At 39.6% G+C, this 23,012-nt stretch overlaps 1 protein-coding gene across 4 annotated transcripts in view; it reads left to right on the top strand.

The window, feature by feature from the left end:
- Nucleotides 1-18,096, top strand: part of ST6GAL2 (ST6 beta-galactoside alpha-2,6-sialyltransferase 2) — an 86,193-nt gene extending 68,097 nt beyond the window's left edge. For all 4 annotated transcript variants that reach the window (XM_086701462.1, XM_086701463.1, XM_086701461.1 and 1 more), the window contains exon 6: nt 13,107-18,096. In XM_086701462.1, the coding sequence (XP_086557588.1) occupies nt 13,107-13,378 (272 nt within the window). In that variant the 3' untranslated portion in view covers nt 13,379-18,096. The remainder of the gene's footprint in view (nt 1-13,106) is intronic.
- Nucleotides 18,097-23,012: the final 4,916 nt, after the last annotated feature.

Genomic DNA, 23,012 nt, shown 5'->3' with positions numbered 1-23,012 from the left:
CTTCCTTCTTTAGGAAGGCTTAGATTTTTATTTACTTTCCTCTTATGACTGCCTTTCCTATGTCCCAGAGGTTTTGGGTTATGGTGTTACCACTTTCATTGGCTTCCATGAACTTTTTAATTTCCTCTTTAACTTCTTGGTTAGCCCATTCATTCTTTAGTAGGATGTTCTTTAGTCTCCAAGTATTTGTTACCTTTCCAAATGTTTTCTTTTGGCTGATTTCAAGTTTCATGGCATTGAAAATATGCACAATAGGATCTCGATCTTTTTGTATTTGTTGAGGGCTCCTTGTAGCATTTTTGAAGAGTCTCCTTTGCAAAGGGGAAAATAACATGATAACCAAATATTTAAACATTTTTTAAAGCACCCAGTAACCCCACCACCACCTCGCATACTGCCATTTGATTGTTTTAGTCTGTGCTCTTCCAAATGGCAACCACATCTAGGGTTGGGTTTTCTTAACGTGGTTGTAATGAAGAGGCTTCCCTCAATGTATGGCACCACACAACAGGTGCATGGTAAATGTTTGCTGAATGAGTGAAGGCATGAAAAAATGAATTGGAAGTTCTTATTCTTGTCTCCTTATAGACTCTCCCCTCTGATAGAGCTGCTCTCACATCTAGAAGGATGCCCACTTCCTCCCATAACACAGTATATGTGTGTGCTGTGGTTAAGACCTTGGGTTTTGCAGAGACCAGAATCAAACTTTGGTTCTCCCTGTCAACTAGATATGTGATCTTGAGAGCAAGTTACTCTAAACCTCCAAACCTCAGTTCTTTAAACTGGAAACTGAAGATACCAGTACTACCATAATGTTTGAATCATCATATGCTTAGCACAATAGCCAATATTTGTTCTTTACTATTATTGTGATGTTTCCATCTAAAACTTTATGCTTAGTCAAATAAGACCATATTGGCAAATATAAAAACATAATAAAAAATAGACTTGTTCCCTTTGATATTACAGAGGCCATATCAGTCCATCAAATAGGAATATCATAACTTAGGCCTTTCTTTAGCTGTTGAGTATTTAAGTTGTTTCAAAGTATTTGATATATCATCAATTTATTGATGAGTCATTAGTATCTCTGTAGGAATAGTACTATAGTTTATTCTGTATGTGCATACATAAACTTTTCTTTCTTGTAAACCATTTCCTTAAGATAAATTCCCAAAGGTATTAGTGCCAGGCAAAGGCTGTGTATGACATGTCATGTAGGTGACTGTTGGTAAGTGTTGACATAATGCTTTTTCTTTGAATTTCTAATCGGACCATATTTGTCCTTACAGTTCCCAGAAAGAGGCACACTAGTAGATACACTAGAAATGTATTACATGTACCATCCCCTTCTCCAGAGAAGCAGTAAAGGGATTCCTACACCTCTTGGATGGCACATGCATTTTTTAAGTTAAAAGAAAGTAACGTGGATCAAGGTAATTTTGATGATCCATAAAGACTTGTTTCTTTGGAGCAACTTTTTTATTTTATTAGGTTCCTTACCCTGAGCCCACTGGGGAGTGATTTGTGCACATATGAGTAGCATTTCTCTCTTTCATCACTAGTTGGATACTAGAGATTTATCTTGTTATTTGGTACTTTGAAGTCGTTTTGACTGTACCATAGCCTGACTGAGGATAAGGAATAATTTACTTGGAGTCTCACGGCTTCCATTTTGTTCTCATAAAGACCGATATTTTTATACAAGGTCAGTGAACTCACCTGGGGTCATAAAGCATGTCTGGATTGGTTTGTCATCTACATGCAGTAGGGCATCCAGCCAGGCCGGGAGGCACCAACTTCGCCATCCGTGGCGCATAGCCTAAGTACCAGCAGGCAGACAGGCCTGGTAGCACACATCCCAACCAGCAGCACAGAGATAAGACTCTCTACTTTAATCTGGAATTGAGCAACTGACGGTATTTTTATTGTAGAAACCAGCAACACCTCCTGCCACTTTTTAAAAGGCAGTAGCCAGTACTGATTGTATTATAACTAATATTTCTGGAATTCATAAATGCAGAGACTATAATTTCAGGCAGTTTAACTATGCACAAGAATAATAGGCTTAAAAACAAGTCATAACTTTCTTTTCCATGTTGTATTGCTTTTGAGGGGGGAGGATTCTAATTTTCCAATACATCATCCAAACTCAGATGTTTAACACAAAATAAGAAGCCACTTAGCATCCGTATTTATGATTATGTAAAACATGTCAGATTTATATTGATTAGGAATACCTTTGCATTTCCCTGTAAATAATGAATTCTGAATGTGTGTTACCATGAAATAAATACAATAGAAATCAGCTAATAATTGGCCTTTCCGGTATCATTCTTGCATTATATGATTTTATCTAATGAGGTGGATGCTTCTTAAACTATTATTTTGCTACATCAAGTTGAGATCTCCAAACCACCTTTTAATTACAGATATTTTCTGGAAGTCTTACTTGAAGACTTACATTTGCTCCCAAATAATCTTAAGCATAGGGGCACCTGGATGGCTCAGTCGGTTAAGCATCCAACTTCAGCTCAGGTCGTAATCTCATGGTTTGTGAGTTCGAGCCCCGTGTTGGGCCCTATGCTGATAGCTCAGAGGCTGGAACCTGCTTCAGATTCTGTGTCATCCTCTCTCTCTGCACCTTCCCTGCTTGCGTGCCCCCCCCCCAAGAATAAATAAACATTAATTTTTTTAAATAATCTTAAGTATGATTTTCATAATTTTCTATTTTATGATGAATTTATGGGGAAACCTGACAGGGGTGCTAGATTCCTATGAGACTGGCCTATTCCATACACTTAGATTTTCTTGCACTCAGACCACTTATTCAGAAATCTGGTTTGCAGTGTTGTGGTGGTCATGCTCAGAAATTCCTAATTTACCTCACATATGAATTATGTTCAAGTGTTAACTGGAATTGATGTAAGCCAGCGTTTTTTTCTGTCAGTTGCATTGTGTTGTTTATATCCATAGTTTATTTTGCCATGTGTTAAAAGGATCCATTCAGCAAGGAGAAAATTCTGTCATCCTGAACAATTTTGGACGTTACTTTGAATACTTCAGGTGAAAGCAAGATAATTTTAATCACAATTAAAATATACAAACACACTATACCTGATCTGAAAACACATCAACTACAGCTAGACACGCAAAGTAGAATTTTACAGAGGAAGCCTCACTGATTTAGAATTTGTGGTACTCTGAACATGGGTTGTACTTTGCTTTGTATCCTGGCTTTGGAACAAATAAATAAGTGTATCTACTGTTAGTATGCTGAGTCAGATAATGTGACATTTTATTAAGACCAGTTGAAATGCTTTTTAATTGGTTTGATAATTACATTGCATTATACAGTACTTAAAGACATGTAATTTGGCCAATGAATGCTTCTTGAGTCATGATTGCCCAGAAAAATGTGCACTTTTTTTTCCCCTTTAAATGAATCCCTAGTATGGACTCGTTTGTAAAAACTGGCCAAAGAAACTGAATGTTAATTGAATTATCTTTACAGATTTTAAAAAGCTGGCCACGTGCCCATCTGATTGGCTTAGGAAAATACATTAAAATGTGTCTAAATATTGATCTGCCTATCTAAAAGTCTGGCTTCGTGTCAGGAGCAGGAAATTTTCATTGAGGCTTAATTGATGTACAATATTATATTAGTTTCAGATGTACAGCATGATGATTTGATATTTGTGTCTGTTGCCAAATGATCACCACAATAAGTTTAATTAACATCTGTCACCATATGTGGTTTACAGAGTTTTCTTTCTTGTGATGAGAACTTTTAAGATGGACTCTCTTAGCAACTTCCCAATATGCAATACAGTGTTGTTAACTATAGCCTCAATGCCATATGTTATATCGCATGACATACTTATTTTATAGCTGGAAGTTTGTACCTTTTGAACCCCTTCACCTGTTTTGCCCACCCCTCACCACTGGCAGCCACCAATCTGTTTTCTGTATCTATAAGGGTATTTTTTTGTTCCTGGGCTTTTTTTTTATCCCACATATAAATGATATCATAAGGCATTTGTCTTTCTCTGTCTAACTTACTTCACTTAGCATAACACCTTCTAACTTACTTCACTTATCAATGCCTTCAAGGATTCTTTGTTAAGAGAAACAGAGTCCAGCAATGGACTCAGGTTGTATCTGTATCTTAGCTATTGTGAACATTGTGCTTCAGTAACATAAGGGTGCAGATATCTTTCCAGGTGGCTTTGTTTTCTTTGGACAAATACTGAGAAGTGGTATTACTGAGTGATACGGTAATTTCTATTTTTAATTTTCTGAGGAACCTCCATACTGTTTTCCACAGTGGCTGTACCAATTTACAATACCGCCAACACTGTACTAGGGTTTCTTTTCCTCCACATCCTTGCCAAAACTTGTTATTTCTTATTGTTTTCATGATAGCCATCCTGAGAGGTGTGATGTAATATCTCCTTGTGGTTTTGATTTCCATTTCCCTGATAATTAGTGATTTTGTGCATCTTTTCATTTACCTGTTGGTCATCTTTATGTTTTCTTTGGAAATCTATCCATTCAGTCTTCCGCCCATTTTTTAAATTGGATTGTTGGGTTTTTTGTTGTTGTTGTTGTTTTGTTTTGGGTTTTTTTTTTTTTTTTTTTTTTGCCTGTGTTCTTTATATGTTTTGGATATTCACCCTTTTTCAGATATATGATTTGCAAATATTTTCTATTCAGTAGGCTATCTTTTCATTTTGTTGATGGTTTCCTTTGCTTTGAAGTTTTTAGTTTGACGTAGTCCTACTTGTTTCTTTTTGTGTTCTTTTTTTTCTTTTCGTTTTTCTTTTTGCTTTTGTGTTTGTGGCAAATCCAAAAACTCATTGCCAAGATCCATGTTTAGGAGCTTAATATCTATGTGTTCTTCTAGGAGTTTCATGGTTACAGTTCAAGTACTTAACCTATTTTGAGTTATTTTTTGTGTATGGTATAAGATAGCAGTCCGATTTCATTTTTTGTGTGTTGCTGTCCAGTTTTCCCAGTGCCATTTATTGAAGAGACTGTCCTTTCCCCATTGTATGCTCTTGGCTCTTTTGTTGGAAATTAATTGACCATATATGTGTGTGGGTTTATTTCTGGGCTCTGTATTCTGTTCCATTGAGCTATGTGTCTGTTTTTATGCCAGTACCATACTGTCCTGATTACTGTACCTTTGTAACATAGTTTGAAATCAGGGATGGTAATGCCTTCAGCTCTGTTCTTTTTCAAGATTGCTTTGACTATTTGGGGTTTTTTTGTGGTTACATACAGATTTTAAAATTGTTTGTTCTATTTCTGTGGGGGAAAAATGCCATCGGGATTCTGATAGGGACTGCAATGAATTTGTAGATTGCTGTGGATAATATGGATATTTTAACAATATTAATTCTTCCAGTCCATGAGCATGGAATATCTTTCCATTTATTTGTGTTTTCTTCAGTTTCTTTCATCAGTATCCTACAGTTTTCAGTGTGCAGATCTTTCACCTCCTTAGTTAAGTTTATTCCTAGATATTTTATTCTTTATAGTGCAATTGTAAATGGGATTGTTACCTTAATTTTTCTTTCTGATAGTTTGTTATTAGTGTAGAAAAGCAAAACAGATTTTTGTACATTGATTTTCTATCCTTCAGCTTTGCTGAATCCATTTATTAGTTCTAATAGCTTTTGGGCTAGTTTTCAGAGTTTTCTATATATAGTGTCATGTCATCTGTAGAGTGACAGTTTTACTTCTTCCTTTTCTCTCCTTCTATCCTTCTAACTTTGAATGCTTTTTTTTTCTTTGTCTTGCCTAATTGTTCTGGCTAGGAATTTCAATACTATGTTGGATAAAGTGGCACAAGTGGATATCCTTGTCTTGTTCTTGATCTGAGAGGGAAAACTTTCAGCTTTTCATCATTGGGTATGATGTTAGCTGAGGGCTGTTCAGGTATGGCCTTTATTATGTTGGGGTACAGTTCCTCTAAACCCACTTTGTCGAGAACTTTTATCATAAATGAGTGTTGAGTTTTGTCAAATGCTTTTCTGCATCTACTGATACGATCATATGATTTTTCTCATTTTGTTAATGTGGGTCTATCACATTGATTGATTTACAGAAGCTGGACCATCCTTACATCCCTGGAACAGATCCCACTTGATTGTGGTGTATGATCCTTTTAATGTGTTGCTGAATTTGGTTTGTTGATATTTTGTTGAGTATGTTTGCATCTGTGCTCATCAGGGATATTGGCTGGTAATTTTCTTTTTTTGTGGTGTCCTTTTCTGTTTTTGGTATCTGTGTAATGCTGGCCTCATAAAATGAATTTGGAAATGTTCCCATCTCCTCTGTGTTTTTTGAAGAGTTTGAGAAGGATTGGTATTAATTCTTCTTTGAATGCTGGGTGAAAGCAGTAAAATTTTATTAGTGATGAAAGAAGTTACTTTTTGGTAGTCCATAAACAAAATACTTGACATAAAAGTTTAAGTGATTTTTAAAAAATTCTTTACTGAATAGCCTAGTATTAAATTATTTGTATCCTTTTTGATTTTTAGGTGATCCTGAGCAGTCCTAAGAAAGGAAATGAAAAAAATACTAAAAACATTTTTAGCATAACCAGATGTGAATTCGCCATGTGAATTCTGGCATGGGGAATTGATTATGAAGTAACATGATACTGTGAATTTATCCATGTATGGTATCTTTGCAGAAAAGATTTAACCTGACAGGCCTGACTGCTGATATTTAGGAAGGCATGCCTGCAAAGCTGGCCCTTGGTTGGCATCTGGGATCTTTGATTTGGGAAGGTTCCCAACCTCGAAACTAATAAGAGTAATTCACCTTGCCTAGACTGTTCACGCAAGCACTATGGTTTATGCTGAACACCTGCTTTCATTCTGGGAGTCTGGAATTTTGCTGTGTGCCAGGCAGAGACTGCCTGCATGACCAGTTCCCAGTTAAAACCTTGAGCACCAACTCTCTCAATAGCTTCCCTGATTGGCAGCATTTCACATGTGTTGCTAGGGGTATGAAGCAAACCCTGTGTGACTCTACTGGGAGTGGAAACTTGGCCTTAGTTTTTCCTGGAGTTTGGCCCACGTAAATTCTACTTTTGCTGTTTTTACCTTGTATCCTTTTGCTTTAATACATCATAGCAGAGTAGCACTATATACTGGGTCCTGTGGGTCCTCCTAGTGAATCAGCAAACCTGGGGAGGGGGTGAGTTGGGGGCTCTCAATGTGGCACTTTATTGATGGTAATTCAGAGGAGAACCGCGTGTTGTTGGTATTTACATTGTTTGTGAACAGTAGGGCTCAGCATCACAACACTTGAGAAGCAATGCTGGTGGTAGTACTCAAACATTCTTTCTCAGTGCATCACGTAAGACTCTTTCTCCAAGTCATCCAAAGAATTGCCAGTTATGGGCTTGCTACCTGTTTTTATATTTAAAGGTTAGTTCTTTAACTTTCTTTTATTAAAGAAACTTTCTCTTAATCCCCAATGATTAGCACTGTGCCCAGTTTAATAAATGTTGGATTTAACTGAAGAGGCCTCCGGCAGAATGTGAAGCCTTTGATCTTTCCTAGCCCCGTCCCAGCCCTGCCTCCCTGCAGTGTCTACACCCACATCCCACAGTTCCCTAACACGCGTACTGAGAACTGTGCCAGGGCTATTATATAACTCCAAATATTGATGTCTACCTAGCTCCTTTTTGCAAAACAAGAAGAAATTTCATCTTTAGGATTTTATTTATGGCTAAGTACTCTTAACTGTTAGCATAACTATTGTATATATTTGACCACATTTAACAGTAATGATTTTTAGTATTTATAATATGAGAGAGTCAGAATCTAAACTCCCATCTGTGTGTAATCATGGCCCTAATAAATCGAAAAGTGGAGTATGCATATGCCAAATGAATTGACCATGCTGTCTGAAAAAAACTTTTGAATAATAAAAATATTCTCCAGCTTTGGTGCCATAAATCTTGTCCACCTTTCACGTGTAGCCAACAAATTGTAAATTGCTTTTCCCCTTCCTTTTGAAGGTGTTGCCATACCAGTTGTGATGTCAGTGCTATAGCTGGCTGACATTTAAACACTTAGGGCAGATTCTGCTATTGTTTAAGTTTTACGATGCTCTCAGCTCATGGTTCTAGAAAGCCACAAGTTCGTATGAGTACACATTGGGCTGGATAATTGCTCCTGTAAGTCTGTATCAGGTAAGGAAAGATCAGGAGGAATTGTGCAGGTAACTCAAGGCAAGAACCCACACTTTCTTAACCTCCACTCGGCTTCATTTTGTCTAAAATGAAGAACCAAGTTTCTGCATTTCTGAAGCTCTAGAAGTCATTTAATTATTTTTAATATTTTTAAGTTTATTTTTGAGAGGGGTGGGACGGGCAGAAAGAGAGGGAGACAGAGGATCCAAAGTGGGCTCTGGGCTTACAACAGAGAACCCTATGTGGGGCTCAAACTGATGAACCATGAGATCATGACCTGAGCTGAAACTGAACACTTAACTGACTGAGCCATCCAGGTACCCCTAGAAGTTATTTTTAAATATAAAGTATTTTTATATGAAAGTGCTAAAACGTACCTATTTACTTGCAGGGAAACCAAAACTTCTTGCCCAGTCTTCTGACAAAATCTATATTGTATACCTAGCAAATGCATGACTTAAAATGTAATAACTAGCAGCAAGAGTAAAAATTTTCTCTGGGAAACTTCCTAGAGAAAAAAAATAATCTGATTCAAACATGTTAGTAGATGCTCTTTGAGCTGAAGACAATAGGAAGTACTTGAGAAACCACCCAAGGATCTTCTTACTTCGGTGTGGGTAGCAAACTCAACTCTAGATTTAATCTAATATGTGGAATGTCTAGCTACTAAAGAGACAGGATGGGCATCCCTGACAGAAGACGTTTTCAAAGAATATGTGTGTTAGACCAACATAATCCTCAAAGAATGGCCATCAGTGCATTGTAGGCAGACCGGCATTGGTCCAGAAACATTAGTCATTGGTCTACAAGTAGATCATCGTAGAAATTGACAGTATTTAGAAACTTCTGTAGTAACTTGACATAGCATGGCATCCAAATATGTGATAATTTTTCTAGTAAATCATTGTACTGTATTTTGTAGAAGTAATGGTCTGTGATAGATTGGACTTTTTTTTAACAGCCTTTTACCACACATAGTTTAGGAATGTTTATTAAAAATGCAGTTTCCTGGAGCTCCTGGGTGGCTCAGTTGGTTAAGTGTCTGACTTCATCTCAGGTCATGATCTTACAGTTCATGAGTTTGAGCCCCACGTCAGACTCTCTACTGTCAGTGCAGAGCCTGCTTCAGATCCTCTGTCTCCCTCTCTCTGCCCCTCCACGTGTTCCCGCCCCCGCTCTCAAAAATAAATGAACTTTAAAGAAATTTTTTAAATTTAATTTTATTTTAATTTGCATCCAAATTAGTTAGCATATAGTGCAACAGTGGTTTCAGGAGTAGATTCCTTAATGCCCGTTACCCATTTAGCCCATTCCCCCCTCCCACAACCCCTCTATTTGTTCTCCATACTTAAGAGTCTTTTATGTTTTGTCCCCCTCCCTGTTTTTATATTATTTTTCTTTCCCTTCCCTTATGTTCATCTGTTTTGCCTCTTAAAGTCCTCATATGAGTAAAGTCATATGATATTTGTCTTTCTCTGACTAATTTTGCTTAGCATAATACCTTTCAGTTCCATCCACATAATTGCAAATGGCAAGATTTCATTCTTTTTGATTGCTCAGTATACTCCATTGTGTGTGTGTGTGTGTGTGTGTGTGTGTGTGTGTGTGTGTACACATCTTCTTTATCCATTCATCCATCAATGGACATTTGGGCTCTTTCCATACTTTGGCTGTTGTTGATAGTGCTGCTATAAACATGGGGGTGCATGTGTCCCTTCGAAACAGCACACCTGTATCCCTTGGATAAATACCAAGTAGTGCAATTACTGGGTCGTAGGGTAGTTCTATTTTTAGTTTTTTGAGGAACCTCCATACCGTTTTCCAGAGTGGCTGCACCAGCTCGCATTGCTACCAACAATGCAAAAGAGATCCTCTTTCTCGGCATCCTTGCCAACACCTGTTGTTGCCTGAGTTGTTAATGTTAGCCATTCTGAGAGGTGTAAGGTGGTATCTCATTGTGGCTTTGATTTGTATTTCCCTGATGATGAGTGCTGTTGAGCATTCTTTCATGTGTCAGTTGGCCGTCTGGATGTCTTCTTTGGAGAAGTGTCTATTCATGTCTTTTGTCCATTTCTTCACTGGATTATTTGTTTTTTGGGTGTTGAGTTTGATAAGTTCTTTATAGATTTTGGATACTAACCCTTTATCTGATATGTCATTTGCAAATATCTTCTCCCATTCTGTCGGCTGCCTTTTAGTTTTGCTGATTGTTTCCTTCACTGTGCAGAAGCTTTTTATTTTGATGAGGTCCCAGTAGTTCATTTTTGCTTTTGTTTCCTTTGCCTCCAGAGACATGTTGAGTAAGAAGCTGCTGCAGCCAAGATCAAGGAGATTTTTGCCTGCTTTCTCCTCAGGAATTTGATGACTTTCTGTCTTATGTTTAGGTCTTTCATCCATTTTGAGTTTATTTTTGTGTATGGTGTAAGAAAGTGGTCCAGGTTCATTCTTCTGCATGTTGCTGTCCAGTTTTCCCAGCACCACTTGCTGAAGAGACTGTTTTTATTCCGTTGGATATTCTTTCCTGCTTTGTCAAAGATTAGTTGGCCATAAGTTTGTGGGTCCATTTCTGGGTTCGCTATTCTGTTCCATTGATCTGAGTGTCTGTTTTTGTGCCATGAGGAAATTTTTTTAAAAATGCAGTTTCCTGGATCCCAACATACACTAGTGGCACCCAGATCTCTGGAAATGGGAACAAGTCTCAGGAACTGACATTTAGCATGCTGCCCTGGTCATTCTTTTTCATGCTGAAGCTTGAGAACTGCTTTAGGAGAAGAGCCAATAACGTGGCTAAGACATTTAACTATGAGATTAACTTCTGAAAGCCATCCACTCTAACACTCTAATGACCAGAGTTGCAAAAGTGGCAACTCGTACACATTTGACTGCAGCCCTCAGGGAAGAGTTTCTTTTACTGGCTGACAACACAACCCAGGTAAACGGAGACTGGTCCAGTTCCATTGCTAGTTTTCGAGATGCCTTTGTGCAAGACACCCTCAAAGGCTCTTCACTGCCATCTGCAGGAAAGTAGTTGTCATAATTGTATTAATGAAAGGCATCTAGGTATGTGAGGGATGCCAGGACCCTTCAATGCGGTTCCTTGGGCAAAGCTGGCATAGCCACGTACCATGCCCAGGGGAGGGAGAGCAGCTAGCTTCCAGGTGTTGCGGTTCAAGAACTTGTTCCATAGCTCCTGATTAAAACACTGAAGCTGGAGCACCTGGGTGGTCAGTCAGTTAAGCATCTAACTTCTGCTCAGGTCACGGTCTTGTGGTTCGTGAGTTTGAGCCCCACATTTGACTCTGTGCTCTCAATGTAGAGCCCACTTTGGATCCTGTCTCTCTCTCTCTCACACACAAAAGTAAACATTAAAAAAATATATATTTTTGAAAAATGAAAACACTGAAGCCATTCTTAACTCCATAGACACAGGTCCTGTGACACTCCCTGATGAAGAACATACACATTGTTTGTTGCAGGTGTAAAGTAACCAGAAAAAAGGTGGGGGATTTAGTTCGCCCTGGGCACATGGCTTTCTCATTTGCAATGTGAGTTCCTTACAGATGATTTTATGAGGAGGGGGACAAAATGTTCCTAGAGCAGTAATTATCAGAAGGAGGGAGACTCCATTATCGCCTGTGCTGTATCTTCAGGTACTGATACCCGCTCTCCTCGGTGACTTCAGGAGGAAGGTTCTTGCCCTTAGCTCCACCTGAATCGCTGTCACCTTCGGCCTTCCCGAGGAAGGGGTCACAACCCAGCAGCAAGTCAGCCATGGAAGAGGAGGAAGAAGAAGTGGGTTGTGGGAGGAAAAGGGGAGGAACAGACCAGTAGCTTGAAGTTTTGACATAGCTCTTGAGAACAGTTTTGCTTTTGAGACTTTGAACAGAAGCACCTCCTTCTCTCTGTTAGGAATATCTTTTACTCTCAGCCACACTACTACGTCATGGCTCTCAAGTCATACCTTTCCCGGCTTCTAAACAGGATGCCATTGTCATCTCTGGACCAGCATCCCTTTCTCCTGCTTCCCTGTCTCCCCTTGTCTGCCAGGCTGCCCCATAGGTGCAGGCCTCACCTCCCTGAGCAACTCCTCTGAACCCCCAGACAACATTTGGCCCCTGGTCTCTTCTCTCCCAGTGGCCCTTATGCGTGAATTTCTCTGGCTGTAAGGGTTTTCATGGTTGATTAATTAGAAATATAACTGTCCTCTGCAGATAGATATTGCCTCTAACAGGAGTTGTTGCCACCATCTTTTTTTCATAAAGGATACCTCTTTCCTAAAAGGCATAAGCATATATATTTGCTTAAAGTTTAAAGGATGGGAACAAAGGTGGTGGTGGTGCTGGGAAAAGAAAGCCCCCTAGCCTAGGATGAGGTTTGATAGCACTCTATTTGCAACATAGGGAGATAATTTTGATATCATGAATCTTAAACCCTCTTTCCCAATTCCATCTCTTTCCATTCATATATTTTATAATCAAGAAGCTATTTTATAGCCCTTGTTTTTTTTTTTAAACATGTGTTTGTTTGGAACGTAAGAGCCCTACTCTTGCAAATGAGAACAGAACCTGTCTGTGGACTGCAACACGTGAACTTGGAGAATGCAAACCTCACTCACTAGATTATGTCTTGTTAAGTACAGTAACTGCGCCTCCCACAATAATCCTATGAATCCTATGAATGTATAATGTGTACCACATCTCAGGCCCCCACAGCCCCTGAGCCACAGACAGGCCACTTGCTGGCGGTTCTGACACTGCCACGGTAAAAGTAACAGGAAAACGAGCCCAGGGCAAGTGCCTGTTGCTACAGTCATTCCGTCCACCACGGCTCCAGAACATTCTCGCTCCCGCTCGGAGTTGTTCATTGGCTTCTAACTTTCTTTCCACGGCAGGAATCCTCATCATGATGTCCATGTGCAGCGAAGTGCACGTGTATGAATACATCCCGTCCATCAGGCAGACGGAGCTGTGCCACTACCACGAGCTGTACTACGACGCGGCCTGCACGCTCGGCGCGTACCACCCGCTGCTCTACGAGAAGCTGCTGGTGCAGCGGCTGAACACGGGCGCCCAGGGGGACCTGCACCGCAAGGGGAAGGTGGTCCTGCCGGGGCTCCGGGCGGTGCGCTGCCCTGCGCCCAGGCGCGTCGGTCCGCACTCTTGAAGAGGGGCTCTTGAGAGCCCATGTGCAATAAGGTACTACTGTCGTACTCTGAGTCCCAGAAGAATACTTGAAGATATATTTTAGGCAATGTAGTCTTCAGTCTTTAGACTGTAATTTAGTGGTGGCCGCGAGAATTCCTCTTTTTCTAAGCCATTGAGTATTTCTTACTACTTTGAATACAGAAATGGAGTTTAAAAGGAAAAAGCTCAAGAAAGATGCAAAAAAAAAAAAAAAAAAAAAAAGAAAAAAGCAAATGTGTGACGAATGGGTACTATACCTCCAGAAATGTTAGCCTTTTCTTATGCCGTGGGCACCCCTTATCAGGGTTGGTTTCAGCTACAGGTTTCTTTCCATGATATACCTGATACTATGAAATGGTTTATACACCCTTGTCAAGGTACGGTATCTATAGCACCTAATGTGTCCCTTGTACATTCATTCGTTATTAAATACCCTAGAGATTATGACGACCATCTGAATTATCACTCAGATGTGTTTAACAGCAGAATCCCCAGTATATGTTGAGAGGTGCACATGTTCCCCAACTGTTGCATATTCCCCAGCTCCATTTCCCATTGCCCACTGAATTTTTGCTTTGTTTCTAAAACCATAAAGCATCCATCTCAAGCAGTCCAAGAAAAAGCCACTCCTGGAATAGCACTGCAAAGGAGACACTTTGTTTTCCTGCAGTATTTTCTTACTCTGGCAAGTAGACACAGAATCACTGGGCTGGCTGCAGGGTGGCCCGGGACCAGGATGTTCCCAGCTCCAGCCTTTGCGCACTGTACCTCCTCGGCTGCCAGTTCTCACAGCCCTTACGCTGTTACACTCAAGACACTTGTGACCCCCTTGTCCGTGAGGAAGGGCTCCTTCCAATCTAGAAGGAGAATTTCGGAGCCTTCATTCTGTGCTTCTGGGGATGCACACCTGTCTCTTTCATGGGGATTTCTTTCAGGTCAATATCAGCTGCTGGAAACCTAGCAGTGATGTTCTGGATTTTCACTAATTCTCCCTACAGACAGACAGTGAGGAACCCTGCCCCTGTTTTCACAGATATATTTTATCTCAGCAACACACAAGCCACATAATTAAGTAAAATTGTGTGAAAAGGTTGCTCTTTAACAAGAAGGAAAATACCTACATGCTTGAGAGGCAACAGCTCATAGAGGGGAGGAAGGTGTCACCCCAGTGCATTAACTGTATTCGGTTCTGTTTTCTTTTGGTTTTAATCTCAGCTTTTGTCACTGATACATTGAAAAACAGGTTTTTTTGCTATGAATGTAGTGAAACAGAAACATTTTGGAATACCTTAATTAAACATGCTATCTCTCTATATAACCGAAACATTTTTCAGCAGTACACATAAGACTTCTTTTCATTAAAAATCTGTTCTCCCTTGCAAGCATGTAGATGTCAAGAGAGTTTTGTGGGAAAGTTTTTTTTTTTCTTTTTTCTTTTTTGTTCCAGGATTGGTTTTTTTCCTGAGTGCTTTCAAAACTACTTTCTTGAGCAAGAATGGTTTATAGAAATTGACAGCTTCTGTTTGGTTAGGCTAACTCCCCAGAAATCAGGTTAGGTAATAGACATCTCCTATGGCTTATTATGATAGTGAAGTGTAGGAATAACTGAAAAGTTTTAATCATGACAGTATCCACTAAAAGCCTATTTTTAGAACTTTCTTTCTTGAACTATGAAAATAGATTCATAATTTTATCCTACACATTAGCTTATGTGTGAGCAGACATGGTCAAGCCACTTTTCTCTCTGGTTTCCTAAAAGAGCTTAGTTTTGTCCCCATGTGGAATAAGGAGTTCAGTGACTGGATGCTGGTGAGGTAACTCTGATCACGGTGAGTGAGCAGTCCTCCTGTGGCCTTGGTTCTCCCTGGACCTTCCAGGCTCTGCCTTCAAATGCCCATGACATTGAAGTTCCTTTGATAGCCTTCGTGGTGGATTTCCTTCTGACCTTCTTTTTATATAGGACAACCCCCTTCAGTGACATAAGAGCTTGGCTAAAGGAAAATTTATCGGGGTCAATATAAATATTCAAGTTCAGAAGCCCCAGAAAACACTTCAAAGATTTTTAAATAGCATTTTGTTGTAACGCGTGTACTTTAAAAAGTCCTTTCAGTCTCACTGAGGTTACAAGAAAGACTGAAGAGCATAAAGGAAATTTAATTAAAATTTTTGAATTTATTATGGCCTTAAAGACTCTTGGGAATCAGGGTCTGTTAAACATTCAGAAAATGTGGTACACATATTAATATAGCATGGCTGGGCATTCTTCTGTTTGAAAGTTTAAATTGTTTAGCCTCTCAAAAATATCAGGCAGTTATAGTTAACATGATGACTGCATCTGGTATTAGCTAAATTGGTCCTAAGTGGTAGTATTTTGCCAGACATTGATTAAGTCCTTCTAGGCTACATTTACTGAACTGCAATAAACACACAGCTCTTCTGTGGAGTAGTTAACAATAAATGCTGTCCTATTACATTTCTCCCAGGCTCTGTCCCTTCTAAAATGCTCCATCCACTTCTGGAAGGGACACTGATAAAATCCTTAAGGTGCAACCTGAAGCCATTATCTTCAATTGAAGATAATTTCAGGAGATCTTTGGTGGTGGTGGTTGTTATCACAAAGAAACAAATGTTGACCAAGAATGACAAGGCACCTTTATCTAGATTTTCCCTGACTAGTTTCCCCAGTTCCTCTACCAGGTATGAGGATGGGGTTTAATAGGTGTTGAAAGCTCACTGTCCCCAGGGAATACCAGTGCCAGCCCTGCGTACCTGACCTTTCTTCCAGCCCAAGTCCTTAACAAGGCTGCTTTTATTGGGAACTTTTGTGCATAGGCCAAGAGGTGGTCAATTAAAAGTTGCATATATGCACCATGCAACATCAAGGGCATGTATTAAAATGAATATAAAATGTATTAAAAGTGAGGGACTTTTGCACATCTTCCAATTATTGGGTCTTTCCTTGTCTGCCTGTATGTAGAACTCCAGGAGCCCTGCGTCAGTCACAACTCTTCCAGTGTGTCCTGCCCTAGGTCTCTGAGCCAGACATTTAATCAATCCTGAACTCACCAGTAATAATCTGTCATTGTAGCCATAGTGTCTGGACAACGCAATGCTGAAATAATCGTTAGCATTTTCAAAATTGGGAAATAAAAGTAACAGTTTGAAACTACCATGGGATTGCTCTGTTACGTGTTTATGAGCCAGTTCCTTCCAGTGGAACAGATTAATACCTTATGTTGTTAGCTGACCCTTCCGGGCAGGAACACGTACATCCACTGAATTAATTAGGTCTAGGTCCTGTTTGGCTGCATTAAGTGGGATCAGTCTCACGTGAGTAATGGCATATGATGGAAGCATTTTTTATGCACAAGTGGCATGATTCAAGTTCTCTCTCCAGCCTGTCTTAGAGATCAACACACAGTGCATGTTCAAGGCTGATAGGTAGAGTGACCTGGTCTCATTTCTGCTCAACTATGAGAAGAGGCAGAGAGGGAGGTAGGGAATTATCGAGAAATCCATGACAGGCCAAATAGTCTCTGAATATATTCTGATACTCTGTCACATTATCTGATTCGACTTCCCACTTTCTGATAGGTTAGAACTCTTTCTCAGTTGTGACAGCCGACGAAGGCAGCTACATTTAGAAGTTAACTGCTTAGGTAAAATGTGCTTGCGTTCAAACTTGTTTCTTTTTATACTCTGGACATTTCCTTTGTGAAAATATTCTGCATGTTCTTGTCACTTGGGCATTATTTACACAATTGGTAAATGAAAGGTATCTCTCTGTGAATTCAAGGATAAAATGTAAGTTCTGATTCTTGTTTTCTTAAATAAATGAAGCCTTTTAGTAAGACGTAATAATCCAGCATACTCCTCTACAAGCTTGGAATGATAGAATTTAAAGAATTAAAGACATTTCTATAGTTCTTACTTTTGTTACAAAAGTGTGCATGTAGATATAGTTATATAATTGTATATATACGTATCTACACACATGTTGGTTTTATATTGTCTTTTTTCATCAAACTTTTCCTAAAACCTTTACAACCAATTTTATTTTAATTATGCAAACGCCAGTGTTTTAATAGAAAAACGTAAATGTTATATGTCCTTCTATTAAAAAAAAAAATTCAGTCTTCCCACACACTGATATTTTACACACCCTGGGTATGTTAAAAAGTATGGCAGAAATATTTAAAAGGCACTATGCAGGTAGAACCCTGAACACTGTGGCCTCATCAGAATGTGATGCTGAACATTGATGAGAAGGTTATTTATTATATAGCTCATGGCTTTTACAAGGTTAGGGGCAAAAGTGAATATTGGCTTCGTGGAAAATAATCTTCTTACCAGGTAGGTTTCACACAAATTAACTGCACTGATAGTGCTAACACCTAACATTTCTGATGCCGCACATCTTGTTCTACTCCAGATAAAACACGTATGACATTTTTCCGGTGGGAACCAGTGAACTTTTTTAACAGCTTTGGGAATTTTTTTGTATGATAATTTTTAAACTGGAATGTGTACCCTTCAAACTAATGAAGGCCTGAGGTTTTTCCAGGAGTCACATTTTAAAAGTGTTTGTATACATTTTAACACCTTTGATATTTTCTATTTTGGTTTTGTATATTTTTATGTATACACAGTGTACAGACTTTTTTCTTGTAAATAAAACATGTTTTCATTTGTCTAGAAGTTTCTGTGTTTTAATTTGTAAAAGTCACGGATACAAATGAGCGACCGGCAGAATCCCGAGCCATCCCTAGGAGAGGGCGGCAAAAAGCCGAAATCTCATTAGAAATTTGTACACAAGGTAACAACAGCATGCCCTGGAACTGAGAGTAGGGCCACCCCTGGGGCCTCAGACCGGAAGCAGGGGCCGTCTTCATCCGAGGGGTAATTGTCAAATGCAAAGAACCACAGTGGCAAAAACAAGCAGGAAAGGCGTATTAGGCTCACGTATCTTTAGGCGGAGTTAGTAGCCCAGCATTTTGGTTAATTTATCGCCTTGGGAGACTCTTCCTTAGCTTGACAGGGTTTCGGGTCTTAGAAAAAATATGTAAGTTATTAGTTATATATATGTAAAATACATGTAAGTTATTAGAGGGAAGGCCTAGGGACAGTGAAGTCACCTTAACCCACTGCAATGTCAGATCAGCCTTGGTATTTTTGTGCTTGCTGTGTGAAGGGAAAATCGGTTAATCAGGCTCCTAGAAAGAAATTCCCAGTCCTTTGTGCTTTCTGGGTGGAATGTAAAGGAAGCCTTGAAGGGAGGCATTCGGGGTGTTTGATGTGAGGACTGACATGAGCAGCTGGGGAATTCGGGAGACATAAATCACCTCTGACTGTTGTGCTGAATCAGAGAGGGCTCCCACTACCTTTGTGTTACTGTCATTTTTCTTTTCCCACAACATGACTGCCTGCTTCCAGATCATTAAAACGCAGGCCTTGCCCCGAGGGCCCTGATTAGAAAGATGCTCAGAGAGCAGCCAGTGATGAGCCGGCCCCTCCCTGGATGTGGAGGTGCCTCCTCAGGGGACTGGCTGGTGGTCTCTGCCGTCTGGATACTCTTGGGAGGACTGAGCGGGGAGAACAGGACCAACTTTGGGTAGGCTGCACAGAGATGAGGGAGGAACAAGGGGAAGGAGACGGGGATGAAGAACAGGGTAGGGAAAGGGAAGGCTGAAGTGAGGGGGAGTGAACTACAAGTGCCAGGGATCTTTGACACCACTTGCATAGCAAAGGCATCCGCTCAGAGACAAAACTGCCTCCTGGCTAAAAGCTCAGTGGGCTGACTGAGCTCTGTGCACTTAAATGTTGTGTTCAAGAGACCCTAGAGCACAGAGCCCTGCAGGCCAAACGCCCTCCTGCACTAAACCTCTACTGGCACCTCATTGCCTGGAACAGGGTTTGGCAAACGGCAGCCCACAGCCTATTTTTGTAAATAAAGTTTTATTGGCACACAGCCCTGTTCACTTGTTTACATGCTGTCTATGCTGCCGCATACAAAGAGCTTAGTTGCGACAGAGACCTCACAGTCCACCTACCAAACCTAAAACGTTAATTATCTGGCCCTTTACAAAAAGGTTTGCCACCTCCCACTACAAATACAGAGGTCCCCCTCTTATTCATGGTTTTGCCTACCATGGTTCAGTTACCCAAGGTCAGCTGTGGTCCGGAATCAGATGATCTTCCTGACCTATCACCAGGAGGTCAGCAGCAGTCTAACGCTATGTCACAATGCCTACATCGTTCACCCCACTTCATCTCATCATGTAGGCATATTATCATTTCACATCGTCACAAGAAGGATGAGTGTGGCACAATCATATACTTAAAGACCACATTCATATAACTTTTATTGCAATGTATTGTTACAATTGTTCTATTTTATTATTAGTTATTGTTCATCTCTTACCATGCCTAATTTGTAAATTAAGCTTTATCATAGGTACATATGTATTAAAAATATATAATATGTATAGCACTGAGTACTATCTTTGGTTTCAGGAATCAATCAGGGTCTTTGAATATATCCCCTAGAGATAAGTTCGGGGGTTGGGGGCACTGTACAATTTACCAAGAACTATTTAAGCAAGACTTGTAGTAGATGGTTGCACATAGATCTCACAAAATCACCTTCTAAGGTAGATATTATATTAGCCCCAGGAAAGTTGGGACTCAGAGAGGTTAATTCATCAGTGTATAATCACACAGCCAGGAAATGACAGAGGTTGGCTTGCAACCCTTGTCTGACTTCAGAGCCCACAGTTAGAACTATTATGTTAGGCTTCTTAAAGCAGTCTCTAGTACCTAGAGGTACTGCCTTAATATTCAAGTATCCCATACCCCAATAGTCCAAGGGCTCAGCTTTTCAGGATAATTATATTTTGAATATTTTGAGAAACCGTGCTATGAAATGTATGCAGATTAACAAAGGATTCAGGCTTTTCAAGTTCTCTGAATATCCAGAACACTAAAATGCATCTAAACTACATGTGTCAGGCAAGTATAACTTTCATTTTGTTATTAGAAGCCAGTGTCTATGTTCATCACACCTAGTGAGTAGAGTACCTCTTATGTGGAGTAGAGAAAGCACATGCATGGAGGCCTGGCATTCCATCAACTGTATTCCCAGCTACTGTCCTAACTAAATTGCATCATGCTGGAGAAACAAGCAGTACTTAACCTGAAAACAATGAGATGCCAGCTGAGAAACTGATCACAAAAATAAAAGAAAAATCAATGACTTTGAGAAATGTCTTCCTGTCATTACTGACTTCCTGATCCTCACAAGGAGGGAGAAGAAAAGAGGATTAGAACAACAGCATGCCCCTTGGCTGTCTTAAAAACAATGCTGGCCTAAAGTCACTGCAGAAGGTACTTTGGAACTGCTCTTATCCTCTATGAAACCTGTTTGAGTGAGGTCTGGCACAGAGCATCTAGGGGAAGACACACAGCCACCTTGGAAGCCATACTGGGTGGCAGTAAACGAAGAACCAGCGGCCATGGTACTGTGGCTGCCTCACCATAGGCACTCCAAGAGGCTGACTCAGAGCTGACCTAGGAATCCTGAGCAAGCAATGGTGTTCTGGACAGCTGTCATCTACACAGCGGGTGTGTACGAGAAGCATAGCTAGTTTTTTTCATAACTAAACATTTCTATCTTAATTCCCTTTCCCAACACAAGGTAAAAGCTACCATATTTCATCTCATCTAAGACATCACTAAGTATGAGATACATCTTTCTTTTGTGTACCACTAGGGGAGAAAATGCTGTAATTAGTGAGGATTTGTGTGCTGTCAAACACAGTAGCTACAAGCCACACAAGTCTATTGAACAGCTGAAGTGTGGCTCATCAGATTTGAGATGTGAAATGTAAAATACACCCTGAATTTCCAAGACTATGAAAAATGAATGTAAAATATCCTAATCATTCTGTTATACTGATGACATTGAAGTGGCATTTTAGACATTTTGGGTTAAATAAAAATACATGAAAATTAATTTTACTTGTTCCTTTTTACGTTTTTAACATGTTTACCAGAAGATCTGCAGTAGCTACACTCACGTTATATCTCCAGTAAACAGTAGTTACTTTGAACTTGTATATTTGCTGAAAAGACTTTTAGGCTTATTGACAAATTTTTATTACATTAGCATGCTTGTGTATATAGAAAAGCAAAATACAAGTGAAACACGTTACTTGAGGTATTCTTAAAGCATTTGTATTCACAGGCTCTCTCTTCTGAATCACTTTTTGGATAAGAGTCATTAATTTTCCATGATTTTTCAACCCGCAGTTGTCCTCTACACCATCAGAAGCAATGATGATACACCACTTTCTAAAGGGTGTACTACTATCATCTTCAGGATTTTCTTCGGAGCTACTGATATAGTCTGCAATTTTAATGTCCACAAGGAGATAAGAACAAATTCTTAAGACTGCTGACTGGCAAATAGTGATGGCAAATTGCATTTCAACTTCATGGATGTTAAAATATGAGGGGAAAAAATCTTGGTGTTAATGAAAAAACATATTTCTAATCTAGCTTGGATTTAATCCCATTCTTTCCTAGAGTTGTATTTAAATTCTGGACTGCAAAAAAGTACTTCTGAGGTGGCAGGGTAAGGTCTTCCAGAAATCCCCTCTCTCCATAAAAGCAACAAGAACACTGGAAGAAATTGTTGCAATCAAAATTTTCAGACATTAGGACATTAACTAAGGGATTAAAACAATCCAAGGAGACTGTATTCAAGAAAAGTGGCTAAATCACAGTAAGACAAGTGAGCTTTGTAGCATTTTTAACTTGCCTTATTCTCTTCCCTTTCTCTCCAGTTCCATGAGAATCTTGATAGCTATCAACCATAGCAGCCACTGGAGGGCCAGAACAGCTTCTGAGCTTCCTGAAAGCCTCAGAGAACCATCCTTGTTTGACGTTTCTTGCAGCTCACTGCAAAAAGCATTTCTCAGAGAGTGTAGGTCTTTTACCTAACTCAGAGCCATCTGGGGCTAACAGCCTTATCACTAGGATGTTTTTTGAAAACAACAAGCAGCAATTCTTTAACATCACAGCTGTCTGACAGCTGAATGCTAACCAGTTGAAGCTAATGAGAGGCCGACCAAAAACCTTAGAACAAAATAAACTGGGAAAGAGATGTCTGTAGCAGGCTTTGAAAAAGCTTTGATGTCTTCCTGTGAATCTGGAAGGCTATGCACATATGCAGGGATGTGTGCATGCCCAGAAAAGACCCAATATTCAAATGTTGAAGACATGCTTCAACACACGTTAGACCCCTAGGCAAAGGCTAGGTGGCTTAATGGCTCAAGGCATTGAAAAAAAAAACAATCACTAGTTGAACACTAAAGTAACTGAGCAGAGACCACAATGGCTGCAAACACAAGGAATACAGACAGTATTTACATAAGTACTTCGAAGAAATCACTAAATAGACAAATAGCAAAAAAAAAAAAATAACCATTGAGAAGGGAGGAGAATCTGATTTCCAGAATTATCATATAATTCTAAATGTCTAGTTTTTAACAAAAAATTTATGAGACATAAGACAAATAAGAAAGTACAGTCCAAAGACAGGAAAAAAAAATCTA

The sequence above is a fragment of the Puma concolor genome, chromosome A3, assembly GCF_028749965.1.
Source record: "Puma concolor isolate L17-30 chromosome A3, mPumCon1.1.hap2, whole genome shotgun sequence".
NCBI classification, from domain to species: domain Eukaryota; kingdom Metazoa; phylum Chordata; class Mammalia; order Carnivora; family Felidae; genus Puma; species Puma concolor.
This window is presented reverse-complemented; position numbering and strand designations above follow the sequence as displayed.